Source organism: Pholcus phalangioides, unplaced genomic scaffold (assembly GCF_987345545.1).
Source record: "Pholcus phalangioides strain wild (caught in Gottingen) unplaced genomic scaffold, Ppha-v1.0 ptg000001l_1, whole genome shotgun sequence".
Lineage (NCBI taxonomy): Eukaryota > Metazoa > Arthropoda > Arachnida > Araneae > Pholcidae > Pholcus > Pholcus phalangioides.
The window spans coordinates 15,714,086-15,740,197 of NW_028301594.1; the positions used below are offsets into that span (position 1 = coordinate 15,714,086).

The 26,112-nt window shown below is 33.3% G+C and overlaps 1 protein-coding gene across 1 annotated transcript in view; it reads left to right on the forward strand.

Annotated features, from left to right (window-relative positions):
- The first annotated feature begins 114 nt into the window (after nt 1–114).
- Karybeta3 (karyopherin beta 3) overlaps nt 115–26,112 on the forward strand; it is a 46,913-nt gene continuing 20,915 nt past the window's right edge. Inside the window, exons 1-18 of the mRNA XM_089231191.1 lie at nt 115–340; nt 3,762–3,842; nt 4,789–4,981; nt 5,651–5,753; nt 7,001–7,097; nt 7,797–7,901; nt 8,656–8,787; nt 10,312–10,435; nt 12,901–12,988; nt 13,809–13,915; nt 14,619–14,743; nt 14,846–14,935; nt 15,436–15,609; nt 19,357–19,457; nt 19,655–19,772; nt 20,305–20,388; nt 22,810–22,942; nt 23,599–23,660. Of these exons, the coding sequence (XP_089087317.1) occupies nt 236–340; nt 3,762–3,842; nt 4,789–4,981; nt 5,651–5,753; nt 7,001–7,097; nt 7,797–7,901; nt 8,656–8,787; nt 10,312–10,435; nt 12,901–12,988; nt 13,809–13,915; nt 14,619–14,743; nt 14,846–14,935; nt 15,436–15,609; nt 19,357–19,457; nt 19,655–19,772; nt 20,305–20,388; nt 22,810–22,942; nt 23,599–23,660 (2,022 nt within the window). The 5' untranslated portion in view covers nt 115–235. The remainder of the gene's footprint in view (nt 341–3,761; nt 3,843–4,788; nt 4,982–5,650; nt 5,754–7,000; nt 7,098–7,796; nt 7,902–8,655; nt 8,788–10,311; nt 10,436–12,900; nt 12,989–13,808; nt 13,916–14,618; nt 14,744–14,845; nt 14,936–15,435; nt 15,610–19,356; nt 19,458–19,654; nt 19,773–20,304; nt 20,389–22,809; nt 22,943–23,598; nt 23,661–26,112) is intronic.

A 26,112-nucleotide genomic window follows, 5' to 3' on the forward strand; every position in this document is an offset into this window, starting at 1 on the left:
ATCGTCGATAAATAAGAAGTTCATGATTGGATAGAACCACCGAAATCTTTTTTTCTTCTGGTTCAAAACGATTGTGGAAATTAGGCGATTACCTTCATCACCATCGTTCGCCCTCTCTCTCTCTCTATTTTTTTGCCGCACAGCAAAGTGCGCGCGCTAATACTCCGCTCTTCGGTATCTAAATTATTGTTTCGTTCAGAACACGCCGCTTTTTTTTGTTGTTATTATTATTATTATGGAAAATATGGTCGCTCACATCAATGAAAACGAGTGCAAACAATTCGATGGCTTGTTATTGAATCTTCTCAGCACTGACAATGATGTCCGCAGCAAAGCTGAGGTAAATATAACGTGATGATGACTCATTGTGAAACAGTCAGGGATGAGACTTTATTAAACACCATGTGCTTTAATTATCAGTGTGATGTTGCCAATAATTGAATGATCATTCGATAATTCGTTGACATAAAACTAACAACATGTATTTCGATCGATTGTTTGTATTGATACGCTATCAATGTGTCAATTACATTAAAATAACATGATGATGTGTACACATACCATTGGCGTACACAAAGGGGGTTTTGGGGTTCTAAACCCCCTCCCCCTCGAGCCAAGATTATAGTGTTAATTTGCTGGAAAAAAAAGTAAACCCCCCCCCCCTCAGAAGGGGAAAAAAATATGAACCCCCCCCTCTAGAAAATTCTGTGTACGCCTATGGTGCATACATACACGGTTTTTTTTTTCAATGTATGTTTAAACTATGGATAGTCTACTTGAATTACAGGAGGGAAATGTTAGGCCACCAGCATGGCCCCCCCCCCCCCACAAGGGTGGCGGCTGGGGCTCAGGACAAATACCGTCTTTTTTTGTTCTTTCATGCTATAAATCCACTATGGAAGGGCCCATGATAAGTCTGGCTTGGGGCCCACCAAAGATCTCAACCTAGGGGCTTTGCTCCATGATGTGGTTGCCATGAGCAAATATATATCAACTGATGTTTCATTTGATTGGTGTTACTAAGATCATTAAATAATTTAATAATAATAATCAGTAGATAATAATGGTATCCTAAAATATAAATTTCTCTGACTATTACTTGTTATGTGTTTAAGTAGTGCTGCTATCTGTCTTTAAAATTCGGAAGCAGATAAGGTCAGGTTAAGTTTTGCTTGTTGTGTTGCGAGTAAATCTTTAAATGTTGTAAATGTGATTTTGTACTGTCTGTGAAAAGACTTTTCCAAATTAAATTGAGCAACCACTACTCAGGGCCGTCTTGAGAGTATCATGGACCCCCGAGCCAATTGATTTTTCAGAGGCCCTACCAAACAAATTCTCGAAAATTTCAACAAGATCTCATTTTTGTGAGGCCCCCGGGCCGTGCCTTAAGACAGCACTTCCACTGCTATGCTGTTGGTAGGGTTCAAAACTGGGTCCTAAAAATTTGAGTACATCAGTCTAGTAGAGTGTTGAATGAAATAACAGATGTTAAACTTGAGTTCCCTTTTACCAGAACACTCACAGAATAGACGCATTAATCTAGATTTCACAATTTCTCTGAGCCAACATTTTCACTGAATATAATTTCAGCTATATAAAACCAGTAGAGCATCAGTATTCGGGATGCAGATTTCAGCTCGTCCAAAATGAGCTTAATAACCTGTGCTATAACTATCCCCTTTCTTCCTTCTCTGGTGTTTCTTTACTAAGGGTATCTCATAATAAGGGTTGGAAGTTTTTGATGTGACAAGCGTCAAAAACTGGTTTAAACCGTTAAAAACTATTACTTTACTGCACACCAACTCCAGTCCAGTCATATATCGCCATATGACAATTTCTAACTGGTGGAGTTGGGTGGGAAATGAAGGCGTCATCTATCGGTGGTCACCCCAGGCTCAAGCGGAAAATGACTTTTCTGATGTTCTTTTGACTGTATTCGAACCCATTGACCTTGATGGCAACCTTCATAGTAGAAGACGAGCATCACACCACTGCACCATGTGGGCACTCCCACCATCAAAAACTGTCGAAACCCATCAAAAACTTAAATGAATGCTTTTTGATATTATTTTTAACAAAATAGGTTTATGACGTAATAAAGAACTTACTTTTTTGTATATTACGTTTTATTTTTTAAACACTAATTTATTACAATAATTAAAACTGATAATTATAATTTGCAATTTTAATTTTTTGACAGCGAGAATGTAGACCAGTTATATAAGTTTATGGTCCATTTTATCTAAACTGTTGATCACCTGTGTTCAATTTCCTAAGTGAAATAGAGCTTTTTATTCAAAATATGTGTGGTGGAAGATCACACGATTAGGATTTTGACCTCAAAAACTTAGTATTAAAACAGACAAAAACATGTTGTCAGTGTTGTCATGCTTACTTTTACACTTAGAATAAGTTCTAGGAGCTTTTCTTAAGCATCATACGCCATCAGCCAGCACCTCCTATAGATAGAAGATAGCACTGTTTGCCATAAACGTCATTCAGACTACCTAGCAAGTTCACCACATTTTGAAAGACAGCATCCTATTTCTTTTCTTATTTTGGCGTAGAATCTTCCTGATTGGCTCACAAATACCGCATAGTGATTGGATGTGGGGCATAGAAATCGCCAATCCTGAGCCCGATTATTTCTTTTCCTCACAATGATGATACTGGCACGAGCAGGGTATTTTATTTCCCCTGAATATTCTGAGGGAAAATGGACTACTTACTGACGTCACAAGCAGACTACAGAGGCCTTCTATCTCTAGGAGATGCTGAATTAAAGGACATTTTAGTCCAATTTAGTATTTTTATTGCTAGTTATATTCTAATGTTATGCACAATGAAGGTATTGTTTTAAGTATCAGTGAGATTATCTAGAAAATTTAATAACAGAAATCAACAATACATAAATGGTGTAACAAAAATTTTTAAACATCTATCTCTGTTATGAAAAGAGTACAGCAGATGATTTATATTTATATCAATACATGTATACTGTATAAGCAGTTGAAGAAATTTTGGAAGGTCAAGATCTTGAATTGAAAAACATCAAATAGTTCCATAGTTTTTCCTTCAGCTTTTATGTTATGCTCTATTCAAGTTGTATATTTTACATGAAAAAATACACATATATTGTCCAAAATAATTCTGTAGAGAGCAGAAAATATTTTTACAATCATATTAAGTATTTATTCTTTGTAAAATATAGTAACTTTAAACATTACATGCAATCGATGTGTGTATTTTTAACGGGAATTTTTATATTGAAAAGCAGTATTTGCGGTTTTTGACGTGACAGTGGAAACCGTGGTTTAAACTGTCAAAAACCTGCCAACCCTGCTCATAATATAAGGGTATCATTCAAAGAGGAAAGAATACGTAGCTCTGCATGGAAAGCGTCACTGAACATTGACCATATGGCTCATATTTTACAGGACACTTTTTATTTTAATTTGCTTTAGAAAATTTTTCTTCTCTAATTTATCAAAGGAAAGAAAGAAATTCAATGGTATTAAGTTAGTATCAAATCCATTGGAAAAATGAAATTATAGACTTGAAATTTACGGGGGAGTGGGGACATGTGCCTTCACGCCTCCTTCAGGAGCCGTTCATATTTGAAGTTTTAATCTGCTTGTCTTAATTTATAAACATGAGATTTTCTTATTTGAAGTTTCCTAATTTTCAGAGACAAGTATGATATGATCTACATTAACTATCATTGTATGTGAAGAAAATTTTTGTAATTATTTTTTCCTTAGAATGCTTATGATGAAATACCTTCTGAGAAGAAGATTTTATTTCTTGTCAATTATTTTGGTGGAACTCCAGCTACTGATGAGGTAATTTTTCATCTTTTTCTTTGAATTTAAAATGGCAGAAAGTTTTGACATTTAATTAAAGTTTGTTAAATATCTTGTGGCTCTCGGGTTGCAAAACAAGCCTATAATCATAATTATTATAAGACAGTCAAACTCTTGTAGCTTTTGAATTATTTAACTCCTATGTATTTTCTATGAATCGAAATTCTATAACTCCAAGCTCAATCAATTGTTAAAAATTGTGACCAATATAAAGGATTTGACAAGTCCCATGGCGATTAAAAAATTTGGATAAATTTTTTTTGCCTAAAATTTTCTCTATGTTGTTACTAAATTTAAGAGATTCAACACAACTTTTGGAATTCCTATCAGCGTGTCTATTAACATGGAACAAGGTTGCTATGTCCTGGAGAAATTAAAAGAAATATTTTTGGAACTATTTTTCATTTAGAAAAAAAGAAGTTTGGCTCTCCTAAAAAAATTTTCTGGTGCCTAGATTTTTTTGTGATTTGTCGTGCCCTGCTAATATAGGCATTGCATTGCTCATAATGTGAATTTTTTTTCTATCGTAATGTGAGTAAAGTCTGTTAAAATTTGTGTTCATCACAGTTTTGAGGGAAATAAATTACCACAGGTTTATAATAACAACGCCTATGAGTAAATTGGTGAGGAATGGAAGAGTACTAGTCGAAAATTCTCAATTCAAGGTAATCAATTTTTAAGTTTTTAAAAATAGGTACTTTTCTTTTATTAATTCAAATTTAAAACAATGCCTGGAACCAATGAAGGAAGGCTGGTATAGTATTGCTCTTTCACTCAATGTATAGATCTATGTATTATCAAACCCATTCACGAAAACAAAAGGAGAGATTTCATCTTGTACTAATCCTCTCATGATTCAATTTCTGTTTCCCAATGCAACATTAAGTTTTTGTGAAAAATAATGAATTTTTTTCCTATTTCCAAGGTTGCGTCATTTGCAGCTGTGTTACTCAGACGAGTTTTCTACAGTGAATTTGATAACTCTTTTGGAAAGCTCTCCAGTGAAATGAAAGAACAGATTCGTAATCAGTTGATCCTTGCTGTTCAGCAAGATATCAGTCCAAATCTGAGAAGAAAAATTTGTGATGCCATTGCTGAATTGGCCAGAAATTTCATTGGTGATTTTTTTTTTTCTTCTTTTATTATTATTATTTTGGCTAAAATTTGTTGTAAGATTTAACAGAATTTCTAAATTTGAAATTTAGTCATAAAAGTTAACCCTTTTATTTGCTCACATAATTTTAGAACACCATTCCATGTGTCAACTCTTTATATCAATTAAATATGACAGCAGTTCCTGTCTGTAACTAATGAATATGGGGAATAAAGTTCTGGGGAAAATAACGAAACAAATGCTTTAGTAAGCCTGACAAGGGTTTGGTAAAAAGGTTAAATTAGGTTTAGAAATTTTAACATTTTTAACCAGACTAAACTGTAAAGTTTGATAAAGATCTTTTGTAAAACTTGAAACAACCAATAGGCGTATTTGTTTACGTTTGCCCAAACATAACCAATACTCTTATTGGTTGCATTTTTTCAAGTGTTATGAAAGAACTTTTATAGTGTAATCACAGCTTTTTTTAGTGCCTTGGCATAACATTAGAAATAAGCAGATTGAAAGTTTCTTGCATGTATTTTTGTTAATAAATTGATTTATAAATTTGACTATATACGATAATATTCTATCAATCAAAAATTGTATCTTTTAATTCTTCACCTTAGTCAATAAATAAGTGATGATCTACCAAGTGGATGCAAGTGCTCAAATTTTTTTTTTTCTTTTGCAGATGATGATGGCAACAATCATTGGCCAGAGTTCCTTAAATTTCTGTTCGATAGCGCTACTTCACAAAACGTGTTATTAAAAGAAGCTGCTCTTTTAATGTTTGCGTAAGTATTCAGGGAAAAAAGTCTTTTGTTATCCATTGAACAAGTCCAGTATGAACCCCACTTAAATTACTATAATTTCCTTCCTATAATTGGCGCGGTAGCCCAGGTCGATAAGATACGTGCCTAAAGCATCAAAACCTCTTTAGAGGTGTTGCAAATGTTATACCTGGTTCATTTCCATCAGAAGCCTTCATAACACTGGGTGCATCAGAAATGGTGACATGACCACAGAAAAATATTGTTACCGCAAGGGGGTTAGTGCACAGACCTCTCGGTGAGTAGAAAAAAAGGCCACCATTCGGAATCTGCAAGAAATTGTAGGTCCCGGTCTAATTATCCCGCTTGTGCAGAAAAATGACATGAAAAAAATGATAAAATTCCTTCCTATAATCAGTAGTCTCACTGGCACAGTGGGTAGTGTGCTCTTCCCAATATTGCCTAGCATGGTTGGGAATGTATAATCTGCAAACAAGATATCATAATAGGATTATTGATTGTTTCAGTGCATTTATTCCTTGTGAACAGGGTTTGATGGATTTGGGGAGAGGGGATTTAGGCACCAGTTATGTAGGAGCTAAGCATAATTTTGTTCTCAAGAAGTACTGTCCTAAATAAAATTTATTTTTTACTTTTTCTATCTTTTAACATTTAAAGAGAAGTAGTCATGAAATCAAAATTTTGTGCCATTCATAGACTACAATTTAGCAATCACATACAAAACATTTCAGGCAACAATACCGATTTTCCAGTAGCAGTGGCAACCTACTACTATTACTTCACTGCACACCAACTCTGGTCATACTCAGTAACTTAATACCGATATAGTTGGGTCTGAAATTAAGGCACCATCTATTATGGTTCGTTGGGAAAGAACTTGTCATGTTCTTTCTCCGGCTTGCATTGATGTGGATTTATCAAGCCCTGCATTTGAATATATACACAAAACAAGACATAGTTGTGACAGAATAGAGTGAAATTTTCTTTCCTAGTTTCTGGAACCCAATTTGTCATAGCCAGGTCCTTAATGAATAAAAGTATACTGTGCATTCATAAAATGAAAATGAACTTTTACTCATTCTTTCCCAAATTTTTGGTAGTAACATCAGTGTTATATATTAATGTATGTCATTGAGATTAAATTTTCAATAATTCTGTGTTCAATTATATTAGCATTAGTAAATGTACTGAAACATTGCAGAATGTGTGTTTGCATATGTGTTCAAACAAATTTTCTATCACTTATACAGGGCAGTTCCAGGAATATTTGGTAACTTGCAGCCTCGTTACATGGGCGTTATCCAGCAGATGCTATTCCAGTGTCTTGGAGAAGAGAACCCCCAATCAGTAAATGATTTAATATTTATGATATGATATATTTAATATTCATTAATAGTATACATTATATGTATTATTGATAATATATCGTAGCTGCCAAGTCTCCTGGATTTTTCGGGAGGCTTCCAAGTTTCTACTCTATTCTGGACTTCCGAAAAATTCTTTTATCTCCCAAATTTTGCCTGTGATTGTAAAAAAATCCCTACATTTAGGGTAAAATTATTCCCCAATAATTTACCTGATAAAAAAAAATGCTGCTTCATAAGCATTGTGTGAATTGTTGCCATTTTATCAAAAAAAAAATTGTTTTGGGGGAGAAAACACAAAAATCGGCGATCAGCAAGTGTTAATCCTGCCTTTCGAAATCTAAAATTGGCACAATTTCACTTATCTGCTTTATTCATATGTCCCGTCTCAGGCCCGACAGAGATTGTTTTGGTTTGCAAGATTTTATTTTTGAGAGAACCCAACCTACTGGTTGGCCATGATTAGCGATGGCTTGCATGGTGTCACAGTTTTTGCAACAGGAAAATATCCTTAAAATTTGCCTTTACTAATGAAAAATCCCTAAACTGTTTAAAAGATCCCTTTTACATTTATTTCTGTATGGAATTTGGATCTGATCAGAAACCTCCCGAATTCTCATTCTCTGAAGTTGGCAGCTATGATATATGTATGTGTTTGCTTTTTTCCCCTTTCTCTCTGCAGGTCAGATTTGTTGCTGTCAAGGCCTTAGCATCTTTCATTGTATCAAATGAAAAAGAACTTCATGTCTATAAACACTTTATAGACTGCCTTCCTCCAATTTTACAGGTATACCTAATTCTCATATATTGAATTTTATTGATTTTTCGGAATGAATTTATCATTTTAATCTTTATCAACTTTCGTTAATGGGGATTCAAAACTGCTCATTGTGGATCCACATCTCAATACTATTTCATTTCATTATGCACATGTGTTTTGTAAGTATCAATCAAGAATCACCTTCATAATTCAGAAATCAAGTTTAGCATTCTGATTATTTGCAGCCAGGCTGTATGAGTTCCGTTTTTCTTAAGGTTCTTTTTTTCAAATAGAAATTGTTTACTTTCATTAGTTTTTTTCTCAGACGTATCAGTTAAATTGCTTGGCATCTGAGTATTAAAAAAAATTATGGTTTCTTTGAAACTGGTTATTTATTTTGTTGACATCGTGTACATTCATGAGAAAATTAAGATGGTTCTTTCAAATGTATGTTAATCATTTGTAATTAAATTTAAATAGTAAGTTTGATTCTCATTGAAAATCATAATTTCAATGTCTATTTGTGTTTTTTTTAGTTTTTTCAAGTTAGTTTAAAAATATTCAAAAATAAGTTCAAACTCCAATGGCATATATAAACACCCAAAAACTTAATTTTAGCATTGCAGATCCCTGATATTTTGTAAAGTGAATTTCCCATTGGAAACTTTTCCCCTGTATCTCTTAGTTTACACTTGCTGAAAATTAGTATTTACTGGGTTTTTTTTTTTTTTTAATGGTACAGTCATCATTTAATGGGGTATTTTTTTTTTTTAATTTTCAGATTCTAAGTATGGTCATTGACAAACAAGATGAAGAGTTAGAAAATCTTATGAAAAGCATTGTTGAAATGGCAGAAGTTTGTCCAAATTTTTTCAGAGCGCAACTTGACAGTTTCTTCCAATTGTGTTTCAAGGTACAATATTTGTAATTTTACCTTTCCATTTGATATCAAATCTTTCCTACAAACAAACTATGACTTTTTATCGAAAAATATAATCAAACTCATTTGAAGAAAATGCATTTGATAAGTTCAATCAACATTAGAAGATTCCGCATCTTCTTTCAGTGTGTGATAGTTTTTTATTCATTCAAATTAATTAAATTGGGAATTGAATTTGAAGCTGATTTTGAGCAGCTAGCTAAAAATGTAAGCACCCAAACTGGCATTCAAAAGGAGGTTTACTTACTTACTAACCGAAACAGCGACCCAGTCCATATTCCAAAGAATTTCTAACTGATAGGTCATTTCCGGGGTAATAACCAGATATGCTGAAGTCTTCAAATAGATGCTGTGCTTAATCTGCATAATCTGGAGTCACTAAACAAAGTGTATATGTTAATAAGATAAAAAAGTTATAAGAATGTAAAAACAAAAGTTTGTAAGAAATCTTTGGCGTATACTTTGCATTAAGTTGTCACATTGTACCTGCCATTTGTAAATGAAATTATAAAATTTATCAATAAGACAGGATGTAGTTTTGGTTGTTCCCCACCCACACACACAGTTTTGATATCCTTAAAAGTAGAAACTTATTACTTTCACTTAGTGGTAGTAATAATTTCCCCACTGATTGCACAGAAAACAACACCATATAATTCTTGGAATCGATTAAGCCAAGGGTGTTCCTTTAACCTTTTGTGTTTACCTGACCCTTTGTCCAGAGTCCGCTGATCTCTTCACAGAATATTAGGTATATAACTATATGAAAATAATTTTATTTTATCATGAGGCTCACAGGCCCCAAACCACTTTTCCTGAAATCTTGCCGAGGACTCTCAACAGGTTCGTGGACCTCTGGAATAACCCTTTCAGACTCAATAATTTATTTCTTTTGGAATTTTCAAAATGTTTTTGGATTTTTTTATCCTCGAATATAAATTGATATATCGTTCTAGAGAGAAAGTCCATAAAGAAAGATGGGGGGGGGGGGGAAGGGGGGAATAATCTGCACTATTGCTATATGAACAGGCATTAAAGAAGGATCCATTAATCAGTGCTCACTGTTGGTAATTTATTGATACATTGAACATTGAAGGACCGGACACACCCCGCTTCCCATCTCAGAGAGACATCGAAGCTTTCCCGGGGGATGGGTGTATCCGGAAATTTATTAATTTATGTGAAAATAACAATGATATACATATATACAATAAATAATCTGGAATAAATAATCGTACAAATTGTGATCATATAGCAATTTATTGATACAGTCAACACTCGTGTTTACAAATCGTACAGATGTGAAAAAAATAATTCGTAAATGGGAAAGTCATTTAAAGGAACTTATTTTTTGGGATTGGAAGATTAGTTCATAAAAACTGCAGTTTGTAAAAACAGGAGTCGGCTGTTGTAAGATGATGGTCTGTAAAATGTGATTTACAGCAACTTTTAAACACAAAAATTCTATATTGAAATGCATATCTATTTCCTTTACAGGTTTTATCTGATGAAAGTTGTCCCGAGGAATGCAGTCATTTAGCACTAGAGGTTGTAGTCACTCTATCAGAAAGTGCCCCAGGAATGGTGCGGAAACTTGGCATGAAAACCATCAATATATTAGGTACTTGATTTTTGGTAAATGAGAAAGAGCTATCAGGGGTGCAAGAGCTGCGCCAAACTGCGCCGAAATGGTTCTCTTGCTACACGGTGCGCCATGGCGCCGAATCCCTGCGCATTTGCGCCAATTCTTGTTTGTGGTTCGCGGAGGTACCGCTAATGCACTGTTGTACGTCAAATACCCTTAATTTAGGAAAAAGAAATATGAACATTTTGATCACGGGACGCGTTCTTTCCGAGACACGGAAAAAGATGCGGGGGGCGGGAGAAACTTCATTTTTTTTCACTTCCCACCATCTACCACAATCACGTTATCTCGTGACCTTGGAAAGTAGTTATACTACCTTGAAGTATTAAGTCCTGTACTGTTATTGGTATAACCGGCGGGCTATCAAAGTCCTTGAATGAATATGCCAAATTTTCCGATTTCGGAGACGGTTTTTTCTCCTGCTGGTTATAGGTTATATACTGAAAATAACAGTAATTTCGCTGCTGCCAACCGGCGTTCAAAGACGGCATACATCGAAAAGAGGATTGGTTTACTCGTTTAAATTACCGAAATTTTTCGGAGATCTTTGGGAAAAAATAGGATCCAGCTAATATATTCATAGTTTTGTCATCTAGCCACTATGAGGTCGTGTGGTTATCGTCGGCGGTTGCCGATCGTAACAATTTCACATCGCGAAAAACCGGATTTGGTGATCAGGGCCGGCTCGAGGGAAAAAATTTTCTACCCATGCAGAACCTTTTTTTTGGCGTTACGGACCACGTTTGGACCACGTTTTTTTGGTGGACAAACCTTTTTCCACCCTTTCAACTCCATTGGGCACCCCTGCTTGAGCGGCGCCCAATATGGCCGCACGGTCCGCCACTTCATTGGTGGGGGAGGGGCATGCTCTTAACAATAGTCAGAGAAAGGAGTTTGTACTAGGAGCATGTGTTCATTTTACATAACTTCTGTGAGATACCTTTTTTATATTAATGTCCTACCTTTCCAAAACATGTTGTTGGAGAGAATGAAATGTTTGCACCCTTTCTTGTTATTTGCACTCCCTCTCGTGCATTGCTGGGATGGTACATTACTCCCTCACGTATTGCTGGAATGTTGCTTAATATTGTATCACCAACAGAACTATTGATTATGTGTGATGAATGGGTTGCACTACAATGCAAATAATTACAAGAAGTGAAATCAGTTCAGAGAATAGAGAGATAGATATTGGGCAGACATATTCAAACTTCGTAACTTTGAAAGCAGCCCAAAGTTCAAAATTTTGCCAGTTTTGGTGAAGGCTTTTTTATCTTCAGCATATGGTGACAGTGAAAGAGAGTTCATTGTTAACAAATAAAGAAAGTCTGTTTGAACATTGAAAAATCTGTCCATCCAATGCTTTAATGGAATAAGACATACAAAATCTTATGTTCAAGGGCATAAAAAATTGGAAAAAAATTGTCATTGAGATACTGTACTTCTCAAAACGACTCGTGATTCGTAATCTATTAACATGCTATTTTAGGTTGAGAAATTGTTTAAGTAAATAAGGTATTTATATTTTTCTCGTTTTCTGCATTTTGCTTTTAAATTTAATAATTCCTTTAAATTCTGTGAGAAGCCAATTTTTCACGGAAACTCTTATTATATTCTGCACGCACTTTTTTTGCTATATCAGGATGAATAAGATTTTGGTGTTCAAGCTACAGAAATTCTTGCTGTCTAGGTTTTCAGTATGCATGTTGCTTAATTTGAAAAGAGTCTAATAATTTTTATTCATCATTTCACTAATGTATGTTTTATTAGTGACAGATAAGATAATTCAGAAAAAATTTTAATGAATTTTAATTTGTGAAGGAAATTTATTTAGAGTTATTTGTTTCAACCATTTTTAGCAAAACTATGGGCATTTCACAGAAAAATTACTCCTTATATCGCAGATATAGTTCATGTTTAGTTCTGCTCCATTTTCAAAATTGCTGCTCCGAAAATGAAATTTGCTGCTCCAAAATGGATGAGGGGCACTTGCACCCCTGAGCTATGAAAATTCTTCATGATCTGATTTGGGGAGTTCATTTGAATGAACTTCTTTTACTCAAGTATAGTAATTCTATAGTCTGGAAGAATGGCATATGTTACAATCTTAAAGTTTTACAGAAAATTCCAGAAACTAAAGGCATCTCATTTCAAGGTTGCAGTTGCTGTGGAAATCATGTATATGCACTTCTTCCACTTTTCAACTTTTAAAAAGTTACCACTGAAACCATTAGGAGATTTTTCCACATCACATTTTACTTTCTATAAAAAAAAAAAGTTTCAGGAAAAAAATTTAACATGCTGTTTTTCCAGACACCCATTCAATTGGTAATTTGATGTATGAGTTATTGTTTGTATTATAATTTTACTCCAGAAATATTGTGGTACAGTGGCCTGCTATATTATATACATTTTTCTCATTAAAAATTTTTTTTTCCTAGTTCCATATGTCTTGAAAATGATGGTTGATTTAGATGATGATGAGAACTGGAACCTAGCTGATGATGACGAAGATGAAGATAATGACAGGTGCGATAACTTTTTTTTCATTATTATATTTAATTATTAGATAAGTATCAATGGAATTATAATTTTTTTTATTTTAAATAAGAACGTGATCCTCACATATTCCCAAGAGATCCATACGATCTGTCCAGAGAATTTGTCAGTGTTAGTAAATATCCATGCCCGAACCAGGATTTGAACCCAGACCTGCACAGTCAGAGCTAGCTCTCTAACCACTCAACTGCCAGGTGACAATTGAGATAGATGCTTTTTCTCAGCTCACAACATATCAAGGATAGAGGCTTTCTTCATATTAATGCTGAGACGAACTTTGGAAAAAAAAAGTTGGTAGCATCCTCTTCTCTCTCTCGGGAATGGGAAAAGATCAAGCAACACAATACTGTACATGTTACAAGGAAAGAAAAGTTATGTCTCTGGCAGTATAAACCAATACGCATCAAGATTCGGTTTTACTCCTCCAAATTTTGTTTCAAAAAATGTATTATTTCAAATTTTAGATTTTTTTAAAAGAAAAATAAAGAAATAACTCATGAAAACAAGAAAAAAAACCTTTCCATAAAATTACCCCTCAAAATTTTGAAGAGGAATGAAATTACTCTTCAAAATAGTTTTTTTTTGGATAACACTGGTCTCTAGTATGTATTGGTTTGTGTGCTGGCCCGGTTGCAAGAAGACTGGGGTTTGATTCTCAGTCAAAATGACCACCTTTTCTTTCCAAAGTTTGTATCAGCATCAATAGTTAAATAGTTATGTTTCCTTGATTAATTATGTTGAAACGGTTGTTTATGACATTATTTGTTTTCTTGTTTTTCTCCCTTTGTAGCAATCCAGTTATTGGTGAATCATCAATTGATAGACTTGCTTGTGGACTCGGTGGGAAGACAGTTCTGCCATTAGTGATGACTAATGTTTCACACATGTTAAGCAGTAGTAAGTAGTATTGTTTTAACCTTTCTGTTTTGAAATTTTATAAAAAATAATGATAATTTTGTCTAATCTATACTTTGCACCAAAAGGGAATGAGAATTATTCATATATTAACATTAACATAAAGGGGAAAAAAGTTTTGAATTTTTTTTCAAACTCTTTGAAATGATTGAAAACATTTTACTCTTAAAATTGAAATTATGGACTTGGTTCTATGAAAGACCTTTTCTAGATCATGAGGAAGAAAATGAAAAATATCTCATCAGTGGCAAAAACCTGAAAAACAAGTCTAGGTCTCGTAGAAGGGTGAGGAGAAAAAGAGTAAAAAGAAGATAAAAGTTTAGTGGAGACTTGGATGAGTCTATTTTGAGGGAAAAAACCTTCTGTAAAAGAGTTAACACTTAATTAAAGTTTACTAATATTTTCCCATATACTGTGAAATCCCTACTTTATGATTTTCAAATGGCAGAAGAAGGGATTTATCCTTAAACATAGTCTTATTTAATGTGTATTATCATCATGGAGCAGCCTCCTGAATAAAATATTGATATTATTATGATTATGGTTATTGATAGCATCGTTATATGGATCGATGTTCACTGTATTGGTGTTTCTTTACCTTAACAGTCAATGCTCTTATTGGCAGTAAAAGTCACCCATCAATGTTTTGTGTTTTAAAGAGTGATTTGATTTCCCTGTATTTCAGCTGACTGGAAACAGAGGCATGCTGCTCTCATGGCAATATCAGCAATTGGTGAGGGTTGTATCAGACAGATGGAGCCAATTCTTCCCCAGATTGTAGATGGAGTCTTGACATATCTAAATGACCCTGTAATGACCAGTAGCTTTGTTTTAGATTTTATGTAACTAGTGTAGTTATTTACATTTTTTGATCTGCTTACTTATGTGTCTTCACTCATTCTCAATTTTCAGCATCCTAGAGTCAGATATGCAGCTTGCAATGCTCTTGGTCAGATGGCAACAGATTTTGGCCCTGTATTTCAGAAAAAATTTCACGAAAAAGTAAGGAAATTTGTCTCAATCTATCTTGTTTATCTATTGCAGTCCTTTTCAACTTTTCTTATCTCACGGCACACTAAAATTTTGTTTCAAAAATTTCACTTTTAATTATTACCAATAATTAATAATAACAGGTATTGTAATCAATTGTTAATCACAGAACAACTTATTGCTACTTAAAAAAAAAAAAAAATTGGAATTCATGAAACAAGCATAAGATATCTGAGCTTGACAAATTTGCAGAATAGTTTTTTTCAAAGATTCTAAATATGCTCAGTTTTGATGACTGTATTTTTCCTCAATTCTTTTGTCTTTTTGGTTTCATTGCTTTTATTTCTCAGATGAGCCTAATTGTTTGCATAATTGTATAATGTATGTGCTGAAAGTTCTGTGACATTCACCAAGTTATTATTTTACATATGTACACAAGCATACTTATTAATGATAATTACATGCATTAAAAACAAAAATGCATGCACAAAATTAACAATTCTTACGTATAGGTTATTCCTGGATTGCTTAATATCCTCGGTGATGAATCAAGCCCAAGAGTCCAAGCACATTCAGGTGCAGCATTAGTGAATTTCTTTGAAGAATGTCCTAAGAATATTTTATCAGCATACCTTGACAGTATTGTCAAGAGGCTTGAATCTGTGCTAACGGTGAAATTCAAAGAAGTAAGAACTTTATCATCACTCTTTATTTTCTATTTGCAAACCACGAATTCGTGAAATTTGATTAATTAATTGATCCACGATAATACATTAATTCTATCATAAAATTAATAAGATTAAAATTTTTTATTGCAATTAATTCTTCTAAAATGAACAAAAGCTGGGCTGTATCCACAGTTCCAAAAATGATGCATGCTTACTGTCTTCCAGTATGTAATGCAGCGGTTCTCAACCTTTTTTGACTAGCAGAGCCCTCTTTAGTAAAAAAGTCTGTGTAAAGCCCCGTAGGCCCAATTTTATTTATCCATCAAAGTTACTGTTCATTTTTACTATTTAAAAATATTTATATTTTCTCAAATTTTACAGTTTTTTTAAATCTTTCAAAAGGAGCCCCAAGGGTTCCGCGAAGCACCGGTTGAGAACCGCTGATGTAATGAGTAGGCGCCTCCTTAATATCTTATCCAATCATACTCCATACCTACCAACTGTTGATTTTATCGAATTTAGTATGATTTTAGCAAATTAATAGGATTATATGCTTTTGCTTCTAAAAATGTGTTTTTTTTTTATTGCATCACTAATATGGACGTTTTCCTGCCTGTGTCACAAACTGGTCCACATTAGAAATCATAGATAGTTCATTGTTCGGCATCACTCCACAGAACCAGTGGCCAAAAATTCCTGCGATGAGAACGAGTAGAACACCACTGAGAGCTTCTGTGGCAGTTTTACTGAAGTGGCTTATATGTCAAAATGACATCTGAAGCCACCTGTAACTATTATGCAGTATACTGAGCAGTACCTCAATCCTTTAGCATCCATTTGATAGACAATTATTTTTCCAAAATTTACATGCCATCTTTTAACCTTTTATGTTTTTATGAATTACATAGCATTTTATTATTTTTTGAATTAAGACCAAATTTTTTCTAAATGAACTTGTGCCAAAAATTGAAATTCACAATGTTACGATAGTTATAATAATAGACTATAATTTTTCCAATGGTTGAGTGTCTTCGAAGGTTTACAATGTTTGAATTATAATATTACTTTCTATTGTTGTATTATTCAGAGTCTGGAATTTTAAGGATTTTCAACAAAAAATAATATTGTACTTGATTCTAGTGCAATATTATTCTATATCCAGGTGACTAGAATATCAAATTTAGAGTTATGAATATCGGTAGATTGTCAACACTTTGACATTCTTCTAATGAATTTTTTGAATTCTAATAAATATTTTTGATGTTTTCATGTGATTGGGGGATTCTGTGTCCCAGTGAGTGAAATCATATTTCCAGGGCTATAATGGGCTTTTTCGTTTCCCCAAGGCAGGCTTGAAAGAGTTATTATGCCAAGTGAGTAAACGAAAATTTTCTGGGGGGGAGGGGCTTTGGCTCGGGACGAAGTCTAGTTGTGGGCCGGCATGTTTAATTTTAGATGAAACATTGCGGTGGCGCAAAAATGTCAGAAAATACAAAAGAAACTGTTATTGAAAATGTTTTCTTTTTTCAAAGTCAACTATATCTCCTCTTTTCTCATGCAGCAATTACTTTTCTGGTTATAATTGTGTAATTTTCTAATAAATTTTTAGTATTGGGTACCCCCTCCCTCAAACTCCTTCTTTTCCATGAATTGGAAAACAGGCTGCATTACTTTTTTTATGGATAGAGTAGGATTTTTATCTTTTCTGAGGTTATAGGAAAAAGTACTCCTCTCTCTCTCTCTCTCTCTCTCTGCGGAAAATATGGCCTACAAGCCAAAAAGTTTGAGCACACATAAAGATGCACATATATTTTTCCCCCATTATTTGAAATCATGCAATATATATATCACTGCGTTGAATAAACAGTTTATTCATCTTTTGAGTCTGAATATATCAATATATATATACTGCAGTAGTAGGAGAAAACTATTGTGTGGAACAAATCTAAAAGAACAACGCTTATAGAATCAATATATACAAACATGCTTGTTATTCCAAGAGGTGTCTTAAGGCCTGTAATACACATGCTACTAAGTAACCTAAAAGTATGCCACTTTCAAGCATATGCAACCAATAATCAAATTGGTAACATTTGAGTAAATGGGTGAAATTATAAGCACATCGGTTGTTAATGATAAGCTCAATGGCTGCGTATGCTTGAAAGTGGCATACCTACTCAGTCTCAGTAGTGTGTGTATTTCGGGCAGGGTTGGCAAAAACCCAGGTTTTTTTAGGGTTTTGGATTTATGATACTGCAGCATGAGAAAAGCAAGTTGTATATGCTATAGCATACATAAATACAACAGACCTGGCAATGCATGGCAATTATTTATTGAATTATTATATCAGTGGTGGGTCATTACAAAAAATTTTGGGGAGAGAAAATTACAGAAAATTTTGGAACAAATTATTTCGCATCTTATTATGATAAAGGGTTTATGACGAGTTTTTTACAAGGGTTTTTCTCTAACCCCTGTAATCATGCATGCGTTGAATATATGGATTTGTTAATGCAGTGATTCTTAACCGGTGCTCCGTGTGCACTTCCCAGGGGCTCCGTGGCCACTCAAGATTAATAAAATAAATCAATTTGATAAAAAAGGCCTGAAGGGTACCGCCATATAAATAATATACTAAAAAGGGCTCTGCCATAGAAATTATACACTGAAATGGGCTCAGCGAGTCAGAAAAGGTTGAAAAACGCTGTGTGTAATTAATGTATTTCTCTCAAGATAGAGTATGACATTGCAATAACACCATTAGAAAGCATACTGTTCGCGAGTAAGTGTAGTTTTTGGTGGGTTTTTCCGGGTTGGGCAAAATTAGACCAAGCTGGATTCCAGGCCTAATGAATGCCAATCCATGTTCGTGGTTTACCTAATTTTGTATGCACATAGCACTATGTTTAATTTAATGATGTATATCATATTTTGAAACAGTGAAAAATTTCATAAATTTCTTTGTGGTTCAGATAAAATCTACAAATAGGTCAGATATTGGCTTAATAGCTGAACTTGCTTTCATGTACTGGGTTAAAGTGCAGTAGACTGCCACTAATCCAGCAGAAATTGGACCAGTGTGCGCTTGATTACAGAAATCACAGGAGTACTGTGAGTTAATTGATAAAGCCCATTTAAATAATATAAACTTCTGTGCAGTAACATGTTTTCCTTTTCTATGTTTGAAGAAAACCCACCTAAAAACGCTGGATGACTGGATGGGGCCAGATTATCAAGTCTACTGTAATTATTTTTACACTTAAATTGATAGTATTCACTGTGTTCTAAGTGAATTAGTGAAATGTAAATTTTTTTCTCTCTTTCTTTGTCACTTTCAAGGTAATTAATAAAATTGGAAAAAAAATTTGTAGTTATAAATCAAAGTTAATTACACTGCACCTCTTCTATTCATAACTATAAGTACATACTGTTTCCTGGCATACTCCAGCTGTTGTATTTGAAACAATTGGGGGAATTTCTAGACCTTTTGATTTTAATAGAAAGAATATGCATGGGTTTGATTCAATGATAATTGAATCATTTTGCTCATAAGATTTTAAGTTTATCAAAATTTAGGTAGCTACTGTGTCAAAATTTGGCATACTTTGTACACCCTGAGAACCAATACATCAATTTAGAAAATTTGATGCATTGGTGTTAACAATTTTGTTATTACTACTCTGAAAACTGTTCTATTTAATTGCTCATTCACACGATGTTCATTTTTTCCCTTCTATATTAGCTGATATACATTTTAATTTGCAGCTCATAGAAAAGGGTACAAAATTGGTTCTGGAGCAGATGGTGGTAACACTTGCCGCTGTTGCAGATGCTGCAGAAGAGAAATTTATCAACTACTATGACATGTAAATTTCATTAGGGTCTATCTTATAAATATTTTTATCTTTAATCGTGAAATTTGTGTGAGGAAATGTTTTATACACTGTTGAAGAGTATTACTTGTATTGAAGTTAAAAGTCTATTTTTTATATATTTTCTTTATATTTCAAAACAGTTTTAAATGTAAAAGTGTGTTTTTTCTTTTTATCTTCCTTTTAAATAGGTTTATGCCTTGCTTGAAATATATCATAAAAAATGGAAACACTCCTGAGATGAAACTATTGCGAGGGAAAACTATTGAGTGTGTGAGTCTCATAGGTCTTGCAGTGGGGAGAGAAAAGGTTTGTGTGTTTTTATAAAATTTTTATCCCATTCGTTTCTACACATATACATGTTTACGCTCTTACATTCAAAACACAGATAAATCAAAAATTGGTTATGAATAAAAATGAACACTAATGTGCACAGTTCCAAGTAATTATTTCTTTAGACTTGCAAGCTATAATTCAGATACCATACAAGCTGTGATATTTCTTATAGTATGTGTGGCATCACTTTAATCCGATAATTCATATGCTCATATAATGCATTCTGACAAAAACTTTTGATTTGACAAAGTTTTCCTTTTTTTTCATAATATGTGTGATATTGAAATTGATATTTGAAGAAAATAAAATTAATTCTTTATAAATGCTAACATTCAAGCTTAGAATGAAAAAACCCCTACCAGTATCATTAAATTTATGTTCAACTTACTGAAATAAATTTATTTTAGAGACCCACAGGCTTTTCTATATTTTGAATATTGTTATGTAAATAAGATTTTAATGTAAGAAAACATGTTATACATTTACACACTTTTATATTGTTCAGTTTCTTAGTGATGCAAGTGAGGTTATGAATTTGCTGTTGGAAAACCAATCTGATGGTTCACTCATGAGTGATGATGATCCGCAGGTTTGTAATTATCTCTATTTTTCATACACAACAAAAAATTAAAACAACCATTGTATTTTCCATTGTTAGATATCTTGACCTTTTGGGTGCATGTGAAAATCTAGCACAGTTATAGATTTCATAGTATTAATATTTAATAATCTGTAAATGACCCACATGCTTCTGAATATGGTCACATAATATGCAGCATTAAAAAAATGTAAATATAATTATAGAGCCCATATTTTGGCCTTTTCCAGCATTAATGCATATAAATGCATAAAATCAAAGAATTTTCAGAATAAGTGCATATTTATGAAGGTTTAGTGAAGCTCAATCACTTTTTCGTAGTTTTTCAAATGACATCTGGTTTTTTCCTGCAGTTAGGATTTTTTTTCCTTTCTCTCTCTCTCTCTCTCTCTCTCTCTCCCCCCCCCACCCCCAAATATCAACTATCAACTGTTTCAGTGTTAGAGTCAAAAATATTCAATTATTTTAGAAAATAGTCTTGAAATTCTTTTTCACTGTTATTTGGTTACTGAACAGCCCCAACTAACTAGAAATTGAAAATTCTTAAATAAAAAATATTTAGAAGTTATTTGCATTGGCAGTATATGCATATGCGAGGATATTTTTTTGTAAATAAATATGCACTAACAAATGGAAAATATGAATTTTAGAAACATATCTGGCTTTATTTTGCAGTGATTTTTTTAACATTTTTTTTTTTTTTCATTTTTGGTACATATTTTAGAATTATTAACTTTTTTCAAGATTTTTCAAATACAAACACAAAGGCCACAACAGGCAAATTGCCTAATGAGGTGGCAGAAAAAAGATACTTATAAAAGATATGGATGTGTGTAAAGATAGTATATATTTTGGCATTTTTAAATTTATATTGACATTTTTAAGTGCATATTTTGACATTTTAAGTGCATATAATCCGGGCTCTAATAATTATTGTTGTCTAAGGTTAAGAAGAATTGTCTGCAGGGTATGGCGATTTAAATCACTTGAGTTTTTTTAATATCATTGATTTAAATCACAAAATTTACATTTTGTTTTTTCTTTACATAACTTCAATGATGTTGAAAAACATAACTTCAATGATGACACAAAAGAATTATCTGTGGTTGTTAGTACACTGTTTTGACCAAAAACTGTTTTTGTTGCCAAGTCATTCCTGTCATTTTGCTTTAGCTTGTGCCAATCTGATAGGATACTAAAATAGTGCTGTGAAAAAATAAATTATTTTAAATTTTGGAAAAGAGGATTTTCGAGGGATTTTTGTAATGTTATATGTTGTCTAGGGGGGACCCCCCGCTCCCCATCCTACCTTTTCTAATTTTTTGAGTGGGAACCCTGTGTATGCGTTTTTGGGAGAATCAGGGAAAAGATCGAGCAGATTTTGGTAGGAACTCTGTATATGGTAAAGTTTGTGATTAAAAAGAAGTATAGAAGATCTTTGGGGTGAATATAGGCTTGAACTTAATCCTTTGATACGGTGCAGAAAGAAAATTACTCTTATTTTTAAATTTTGTGCATGGAAAAAAATTGCAGAAAAATATAGGGAATTGAACTTGGTACTTAGCTAAACTGCTCTGTTTTCCAATGCATTTCAATGTATCGTTAGGCTTTCTTGATTAAAAACCAGAGAAATAATTTTTTGTATAAAAAATTGAATGAATTCTATGAATTCTCCTTGAATTCTATGCCCTAATTGCTGATTCAAATTAATTGTAGATGTTGTACCAACATAAATATCATTTGGCTTTCGACTTTACTTTTCGTATTAAAATTTTGAGTTTGCTTGTTTTTTATTTGTTTTTTTTTTTACCAAAACTCATTAAATCTGTGAAAGAATAAAAATGTCTAAACTGTTAAGCAACATCATGCAAGTTGGAAACACATCCATCAATTGCACAAGAAACAATCTTGTCAATAGAATTTGTTTTATTTAGTTGATGTTGTATGGCCTTTTTGTTGTACATCAAGTGAATTGAGATACCCGCACCAACATGTGTGATACTGAGTTTACCACCACTCATTTCACTTTGGGGGGGGGGGGGGCTTTCATGAATAAAATCACTTTTCTCTACAAAAAAAAATTAATCCATGAAGTTAGTTAGGGCCCAACGACTTTTCATGTTACATAAACATAGATTTTTGGTGTTCATATTTTTCGTTTCTAGTTTGTTTATAGTTCATTCATTAATGCTGAATTAAATTTGAGCAATTGAGAGAAAAAAGCAGTTGGGTGATACAAAAATATGCATTCTTAATGATTAACACGATTTGTTTTAATCAATGAGCAGTCTCAAATTTCAGTCAATTTTAATCGAAAAACCTGATTTTTTCATATTCCAATTGTCTGTAGTGAATCTTTTAATGGTTGATTAAAAAGAAAATGAAAGAAGTCTAATTTTGTATAAATTTCAGAGATCATACATGATATCAGCTTGGGCAAGAATTTGTAAAATTCTGGGCAAGGATTTTGAACCATACCTACCGTTTGTGATGGGTCCCGTTATGAAAACTGCTTCTTTGAAACCAGAAATCGCTATGTTGGACAGTAAGTTAGACACTCTTTTAATTTTTACTACAAATTATTGGACTTATTGAGAAAATAAATCCTTTTTCACTTTATTTTATTACATAATAAATTCTTGTTATATGCACTGTATTTGTAAATTTATAGAATTGAATGCAATATAATAATGCAAAGTATTAGAATTAAGTATTGAATCAGATTGAATATTATGTTTGATAATACTACTACTATAATCACAAATGCAGCTCTGATAAGCATGCTTCTTAGAAAATTCTGACCAATAGTGGGACTTTCTGGAAACTGTTGCATTCCGTCTCATATGCATGGCTGTCTACTATACATGTTGCTTCTGCCAATCTTTCAAATCGGAAGTGTGAAATTGTCAGCAAATGCGTGAACTTTTTTAGTGCTTGCAGTTTTTGTGTTATTCGTAGAGAGCAGGAATACCTTCAGCATTATAACTACTACTAAACAGTACATGCCATACCTCTGAAAAATTCTAACGAATTGATACATGCTAGAATGTACGCATGTGTCCCCCAAAACGTATGTAAGTAAGAGTTGCACTTGTGTATCTTGTTTTTGGTAATATTATACCAACATAAAATATTTGTATGTGATTTTTTTTCCTCTTTTTGTTTTCTTGACTTTTGATTTTTTTTTTTATGGTAAATAAGGCGATGATATGAAAGTAGTAGAGGAAGATGATGATTGGCAGTTTGTCAGCTTAGGAGAGCAGGTAATTATCAGAACGTATTGTCATTATTTTACAATTATTTTGATGATAGATTTTTTTAAACCCAGTTCTCCTAACTTTTTGTTCTGTCGCCCTCTTCAGAAATATTTTTCTTCTCATTCCCCACTCCCCCACTCTAGCAACCTATAGAATCCTATGTTATAACCATAGCTTCTAACCCCCCCCCCCCCTTCCCCATGGACCATTCCATCTCCATAAAAAAAAATGGTGTGCGTATTTTCCTGGATTTCTTTTTCCGCTAAAAATTTTAAAGATATTCAGGTATCATCTCCTTATAATTTGTACTCATGCAAAAGTACATAGTGAAACAGGTTAAATCTTATACAGTAAGACCTTGATATAATGTTACCTCTAGACACCAAATAAAAATAACTTCATAAGCGGGGCGATTTAATAACAACCGGGGCTCCCACTCGTCCTACTTTTCCTATTTTTGGTAAAATGTCATTTTTTTGTCCTACTTTCTGGTTTTTGTTGTACTTTTCCACCAAATCCTATCAACAAAATTTGTGTAATTGATTTTAATTGAGCAGGAAATCATTGATATATTGCCAAATATTACAAATGTTGAAGAATGCAATTAATGATTCTGCCAAAGCAGAAATTTTATCATTTTTAAGGTTATTTGGGGAGGGGAGGTGTATGTGGACCATTTGGTTGATTAATTTTTCATTTGCTTAGTTTGAGGGTTCAACGAGTATAGTAGTCATTAAAAACTTCTGTCTGGATGGGAAAATAATTTTGTATTTATTACTTCATGGTCTTGGACAGTAACATTCATCATTCAAAATTACGGTGCAAATAGGTGAAACAACAGTTTGCATTTCAAAGAAGTTGGATACATAGGCCTATTCTAGGTTTGATGATTCTGATGCTACCCAATAGCATTCAGTGGTCTTCTGTATTTTTAAGGCATGAAGAGGCATAAACAATATTTACAATGCTCAGCAAAAAGCTAGAAATGGAAGTGTTTCATTTGTCAACACTGGCATTGAACAGTAAAATGCGAACAAATCCCTTTAAAAAATTATGGATAGTAAATTATATATTATATTTAAAAAATTATGGACCTTGCCTTATTTATATCGGATCTTGTAATCTGCACATTTTGCACACTGTGCTTTTGAAAATGGTCTCGAAGGAGCGTCATTCTTAAAAAACTCACGTCTTCAAAATTTGCTGTGCATTGTCGAAGAGAGTTGACAAGCTCTGCACTTCGGAAGACTCCAAAAAAGAATGTAATATAATTATATGAGGAGAGACAGCAAAGAATTATCTGTGGTTGCTAGTACACTGTTTTGGCCAAAAATTGGTTTATGTAACCATCATTTATCATTTTGCTTTAGCTTGAGGCAATCTTATAGGAAACTGAAATAGTGCTATGAAAAAAAATATTAATTGAAAATTAATTTTTTTTTAAATTTGAATTTTTTTTTTCAAAAACAATTTTTTTAGGGATTTTTTCCATTATGCTATGATTATGTTGTCTAAGGGGGTTACCCTCCCCCATCCTACTTTTTAGTCCTGCGTTTTCTTACTTTTTCTTATTTTTTTGAGTGGGAGCCCTGAACAACTGAAACTTTTTGCCAATAATGCTAGCAGATCTTTCAAAAAGCTGGCATTGTAGACAGGGTGACAATAAAAGTGGTTGATGTTATAATGCGGTCTTACTGTATATTGTCATTTCAACATCATTTATCAATAAAGCAAGTTACTTTTAATATGGCTTGAATTTCTTATTTGAGGGAGGCTTGTGAAGTTTGTGACGTTTAAGTTGTCACAACCGGGATCAAAAATAATGAACATTACGAGCAAACACAACTAAAATCGAGAATTTAGACTTTAATTTAGATTTAATTCACATAGAATGTTTAAGGATTTGATTCAGAATATTTACAAATTTTGACAAAGTTAATATCACCAAGTCGTCAGTCCACATCTCCATTCACCAGGAGTAAGTCCATCTCGTAGCTGGATGTTGAAGTAGACTCGTCCGTTCTTTTACCTCAGCAGGCCTTGCATGATGAGAAGCGGCTTAGTAAGAGTTCAGAAGCACCCTAACTCACCAGGTGGTGTTAACCAACAAGCGGCAAAGTACAGCTGGATGTGAGTGGAGTGAGAATACAAGTGAGTAGAGACGACACTATCACTGCCTTTTATACTGATGTGGCAACCAATCACCATCTACTACATCACCAATTTGCATACATTCCGGATTTCCCAGATCAGCGGAATCGTGATGCAGCGACAGTAGGAATGACGTCATTTCACCAGTCTGTTGAGAGCCTCTGGAGCGATGTTTACTGATTGCTCCGGATCGACAACAACCGCGGACTGTCACCAATGACCTGACTTGTAATATTTTAGTGAGAAAGAATTAACAAAATTATTTTAAAACACTTATTTTAAATGAGGTGGTCCCTCTCCACTCGCT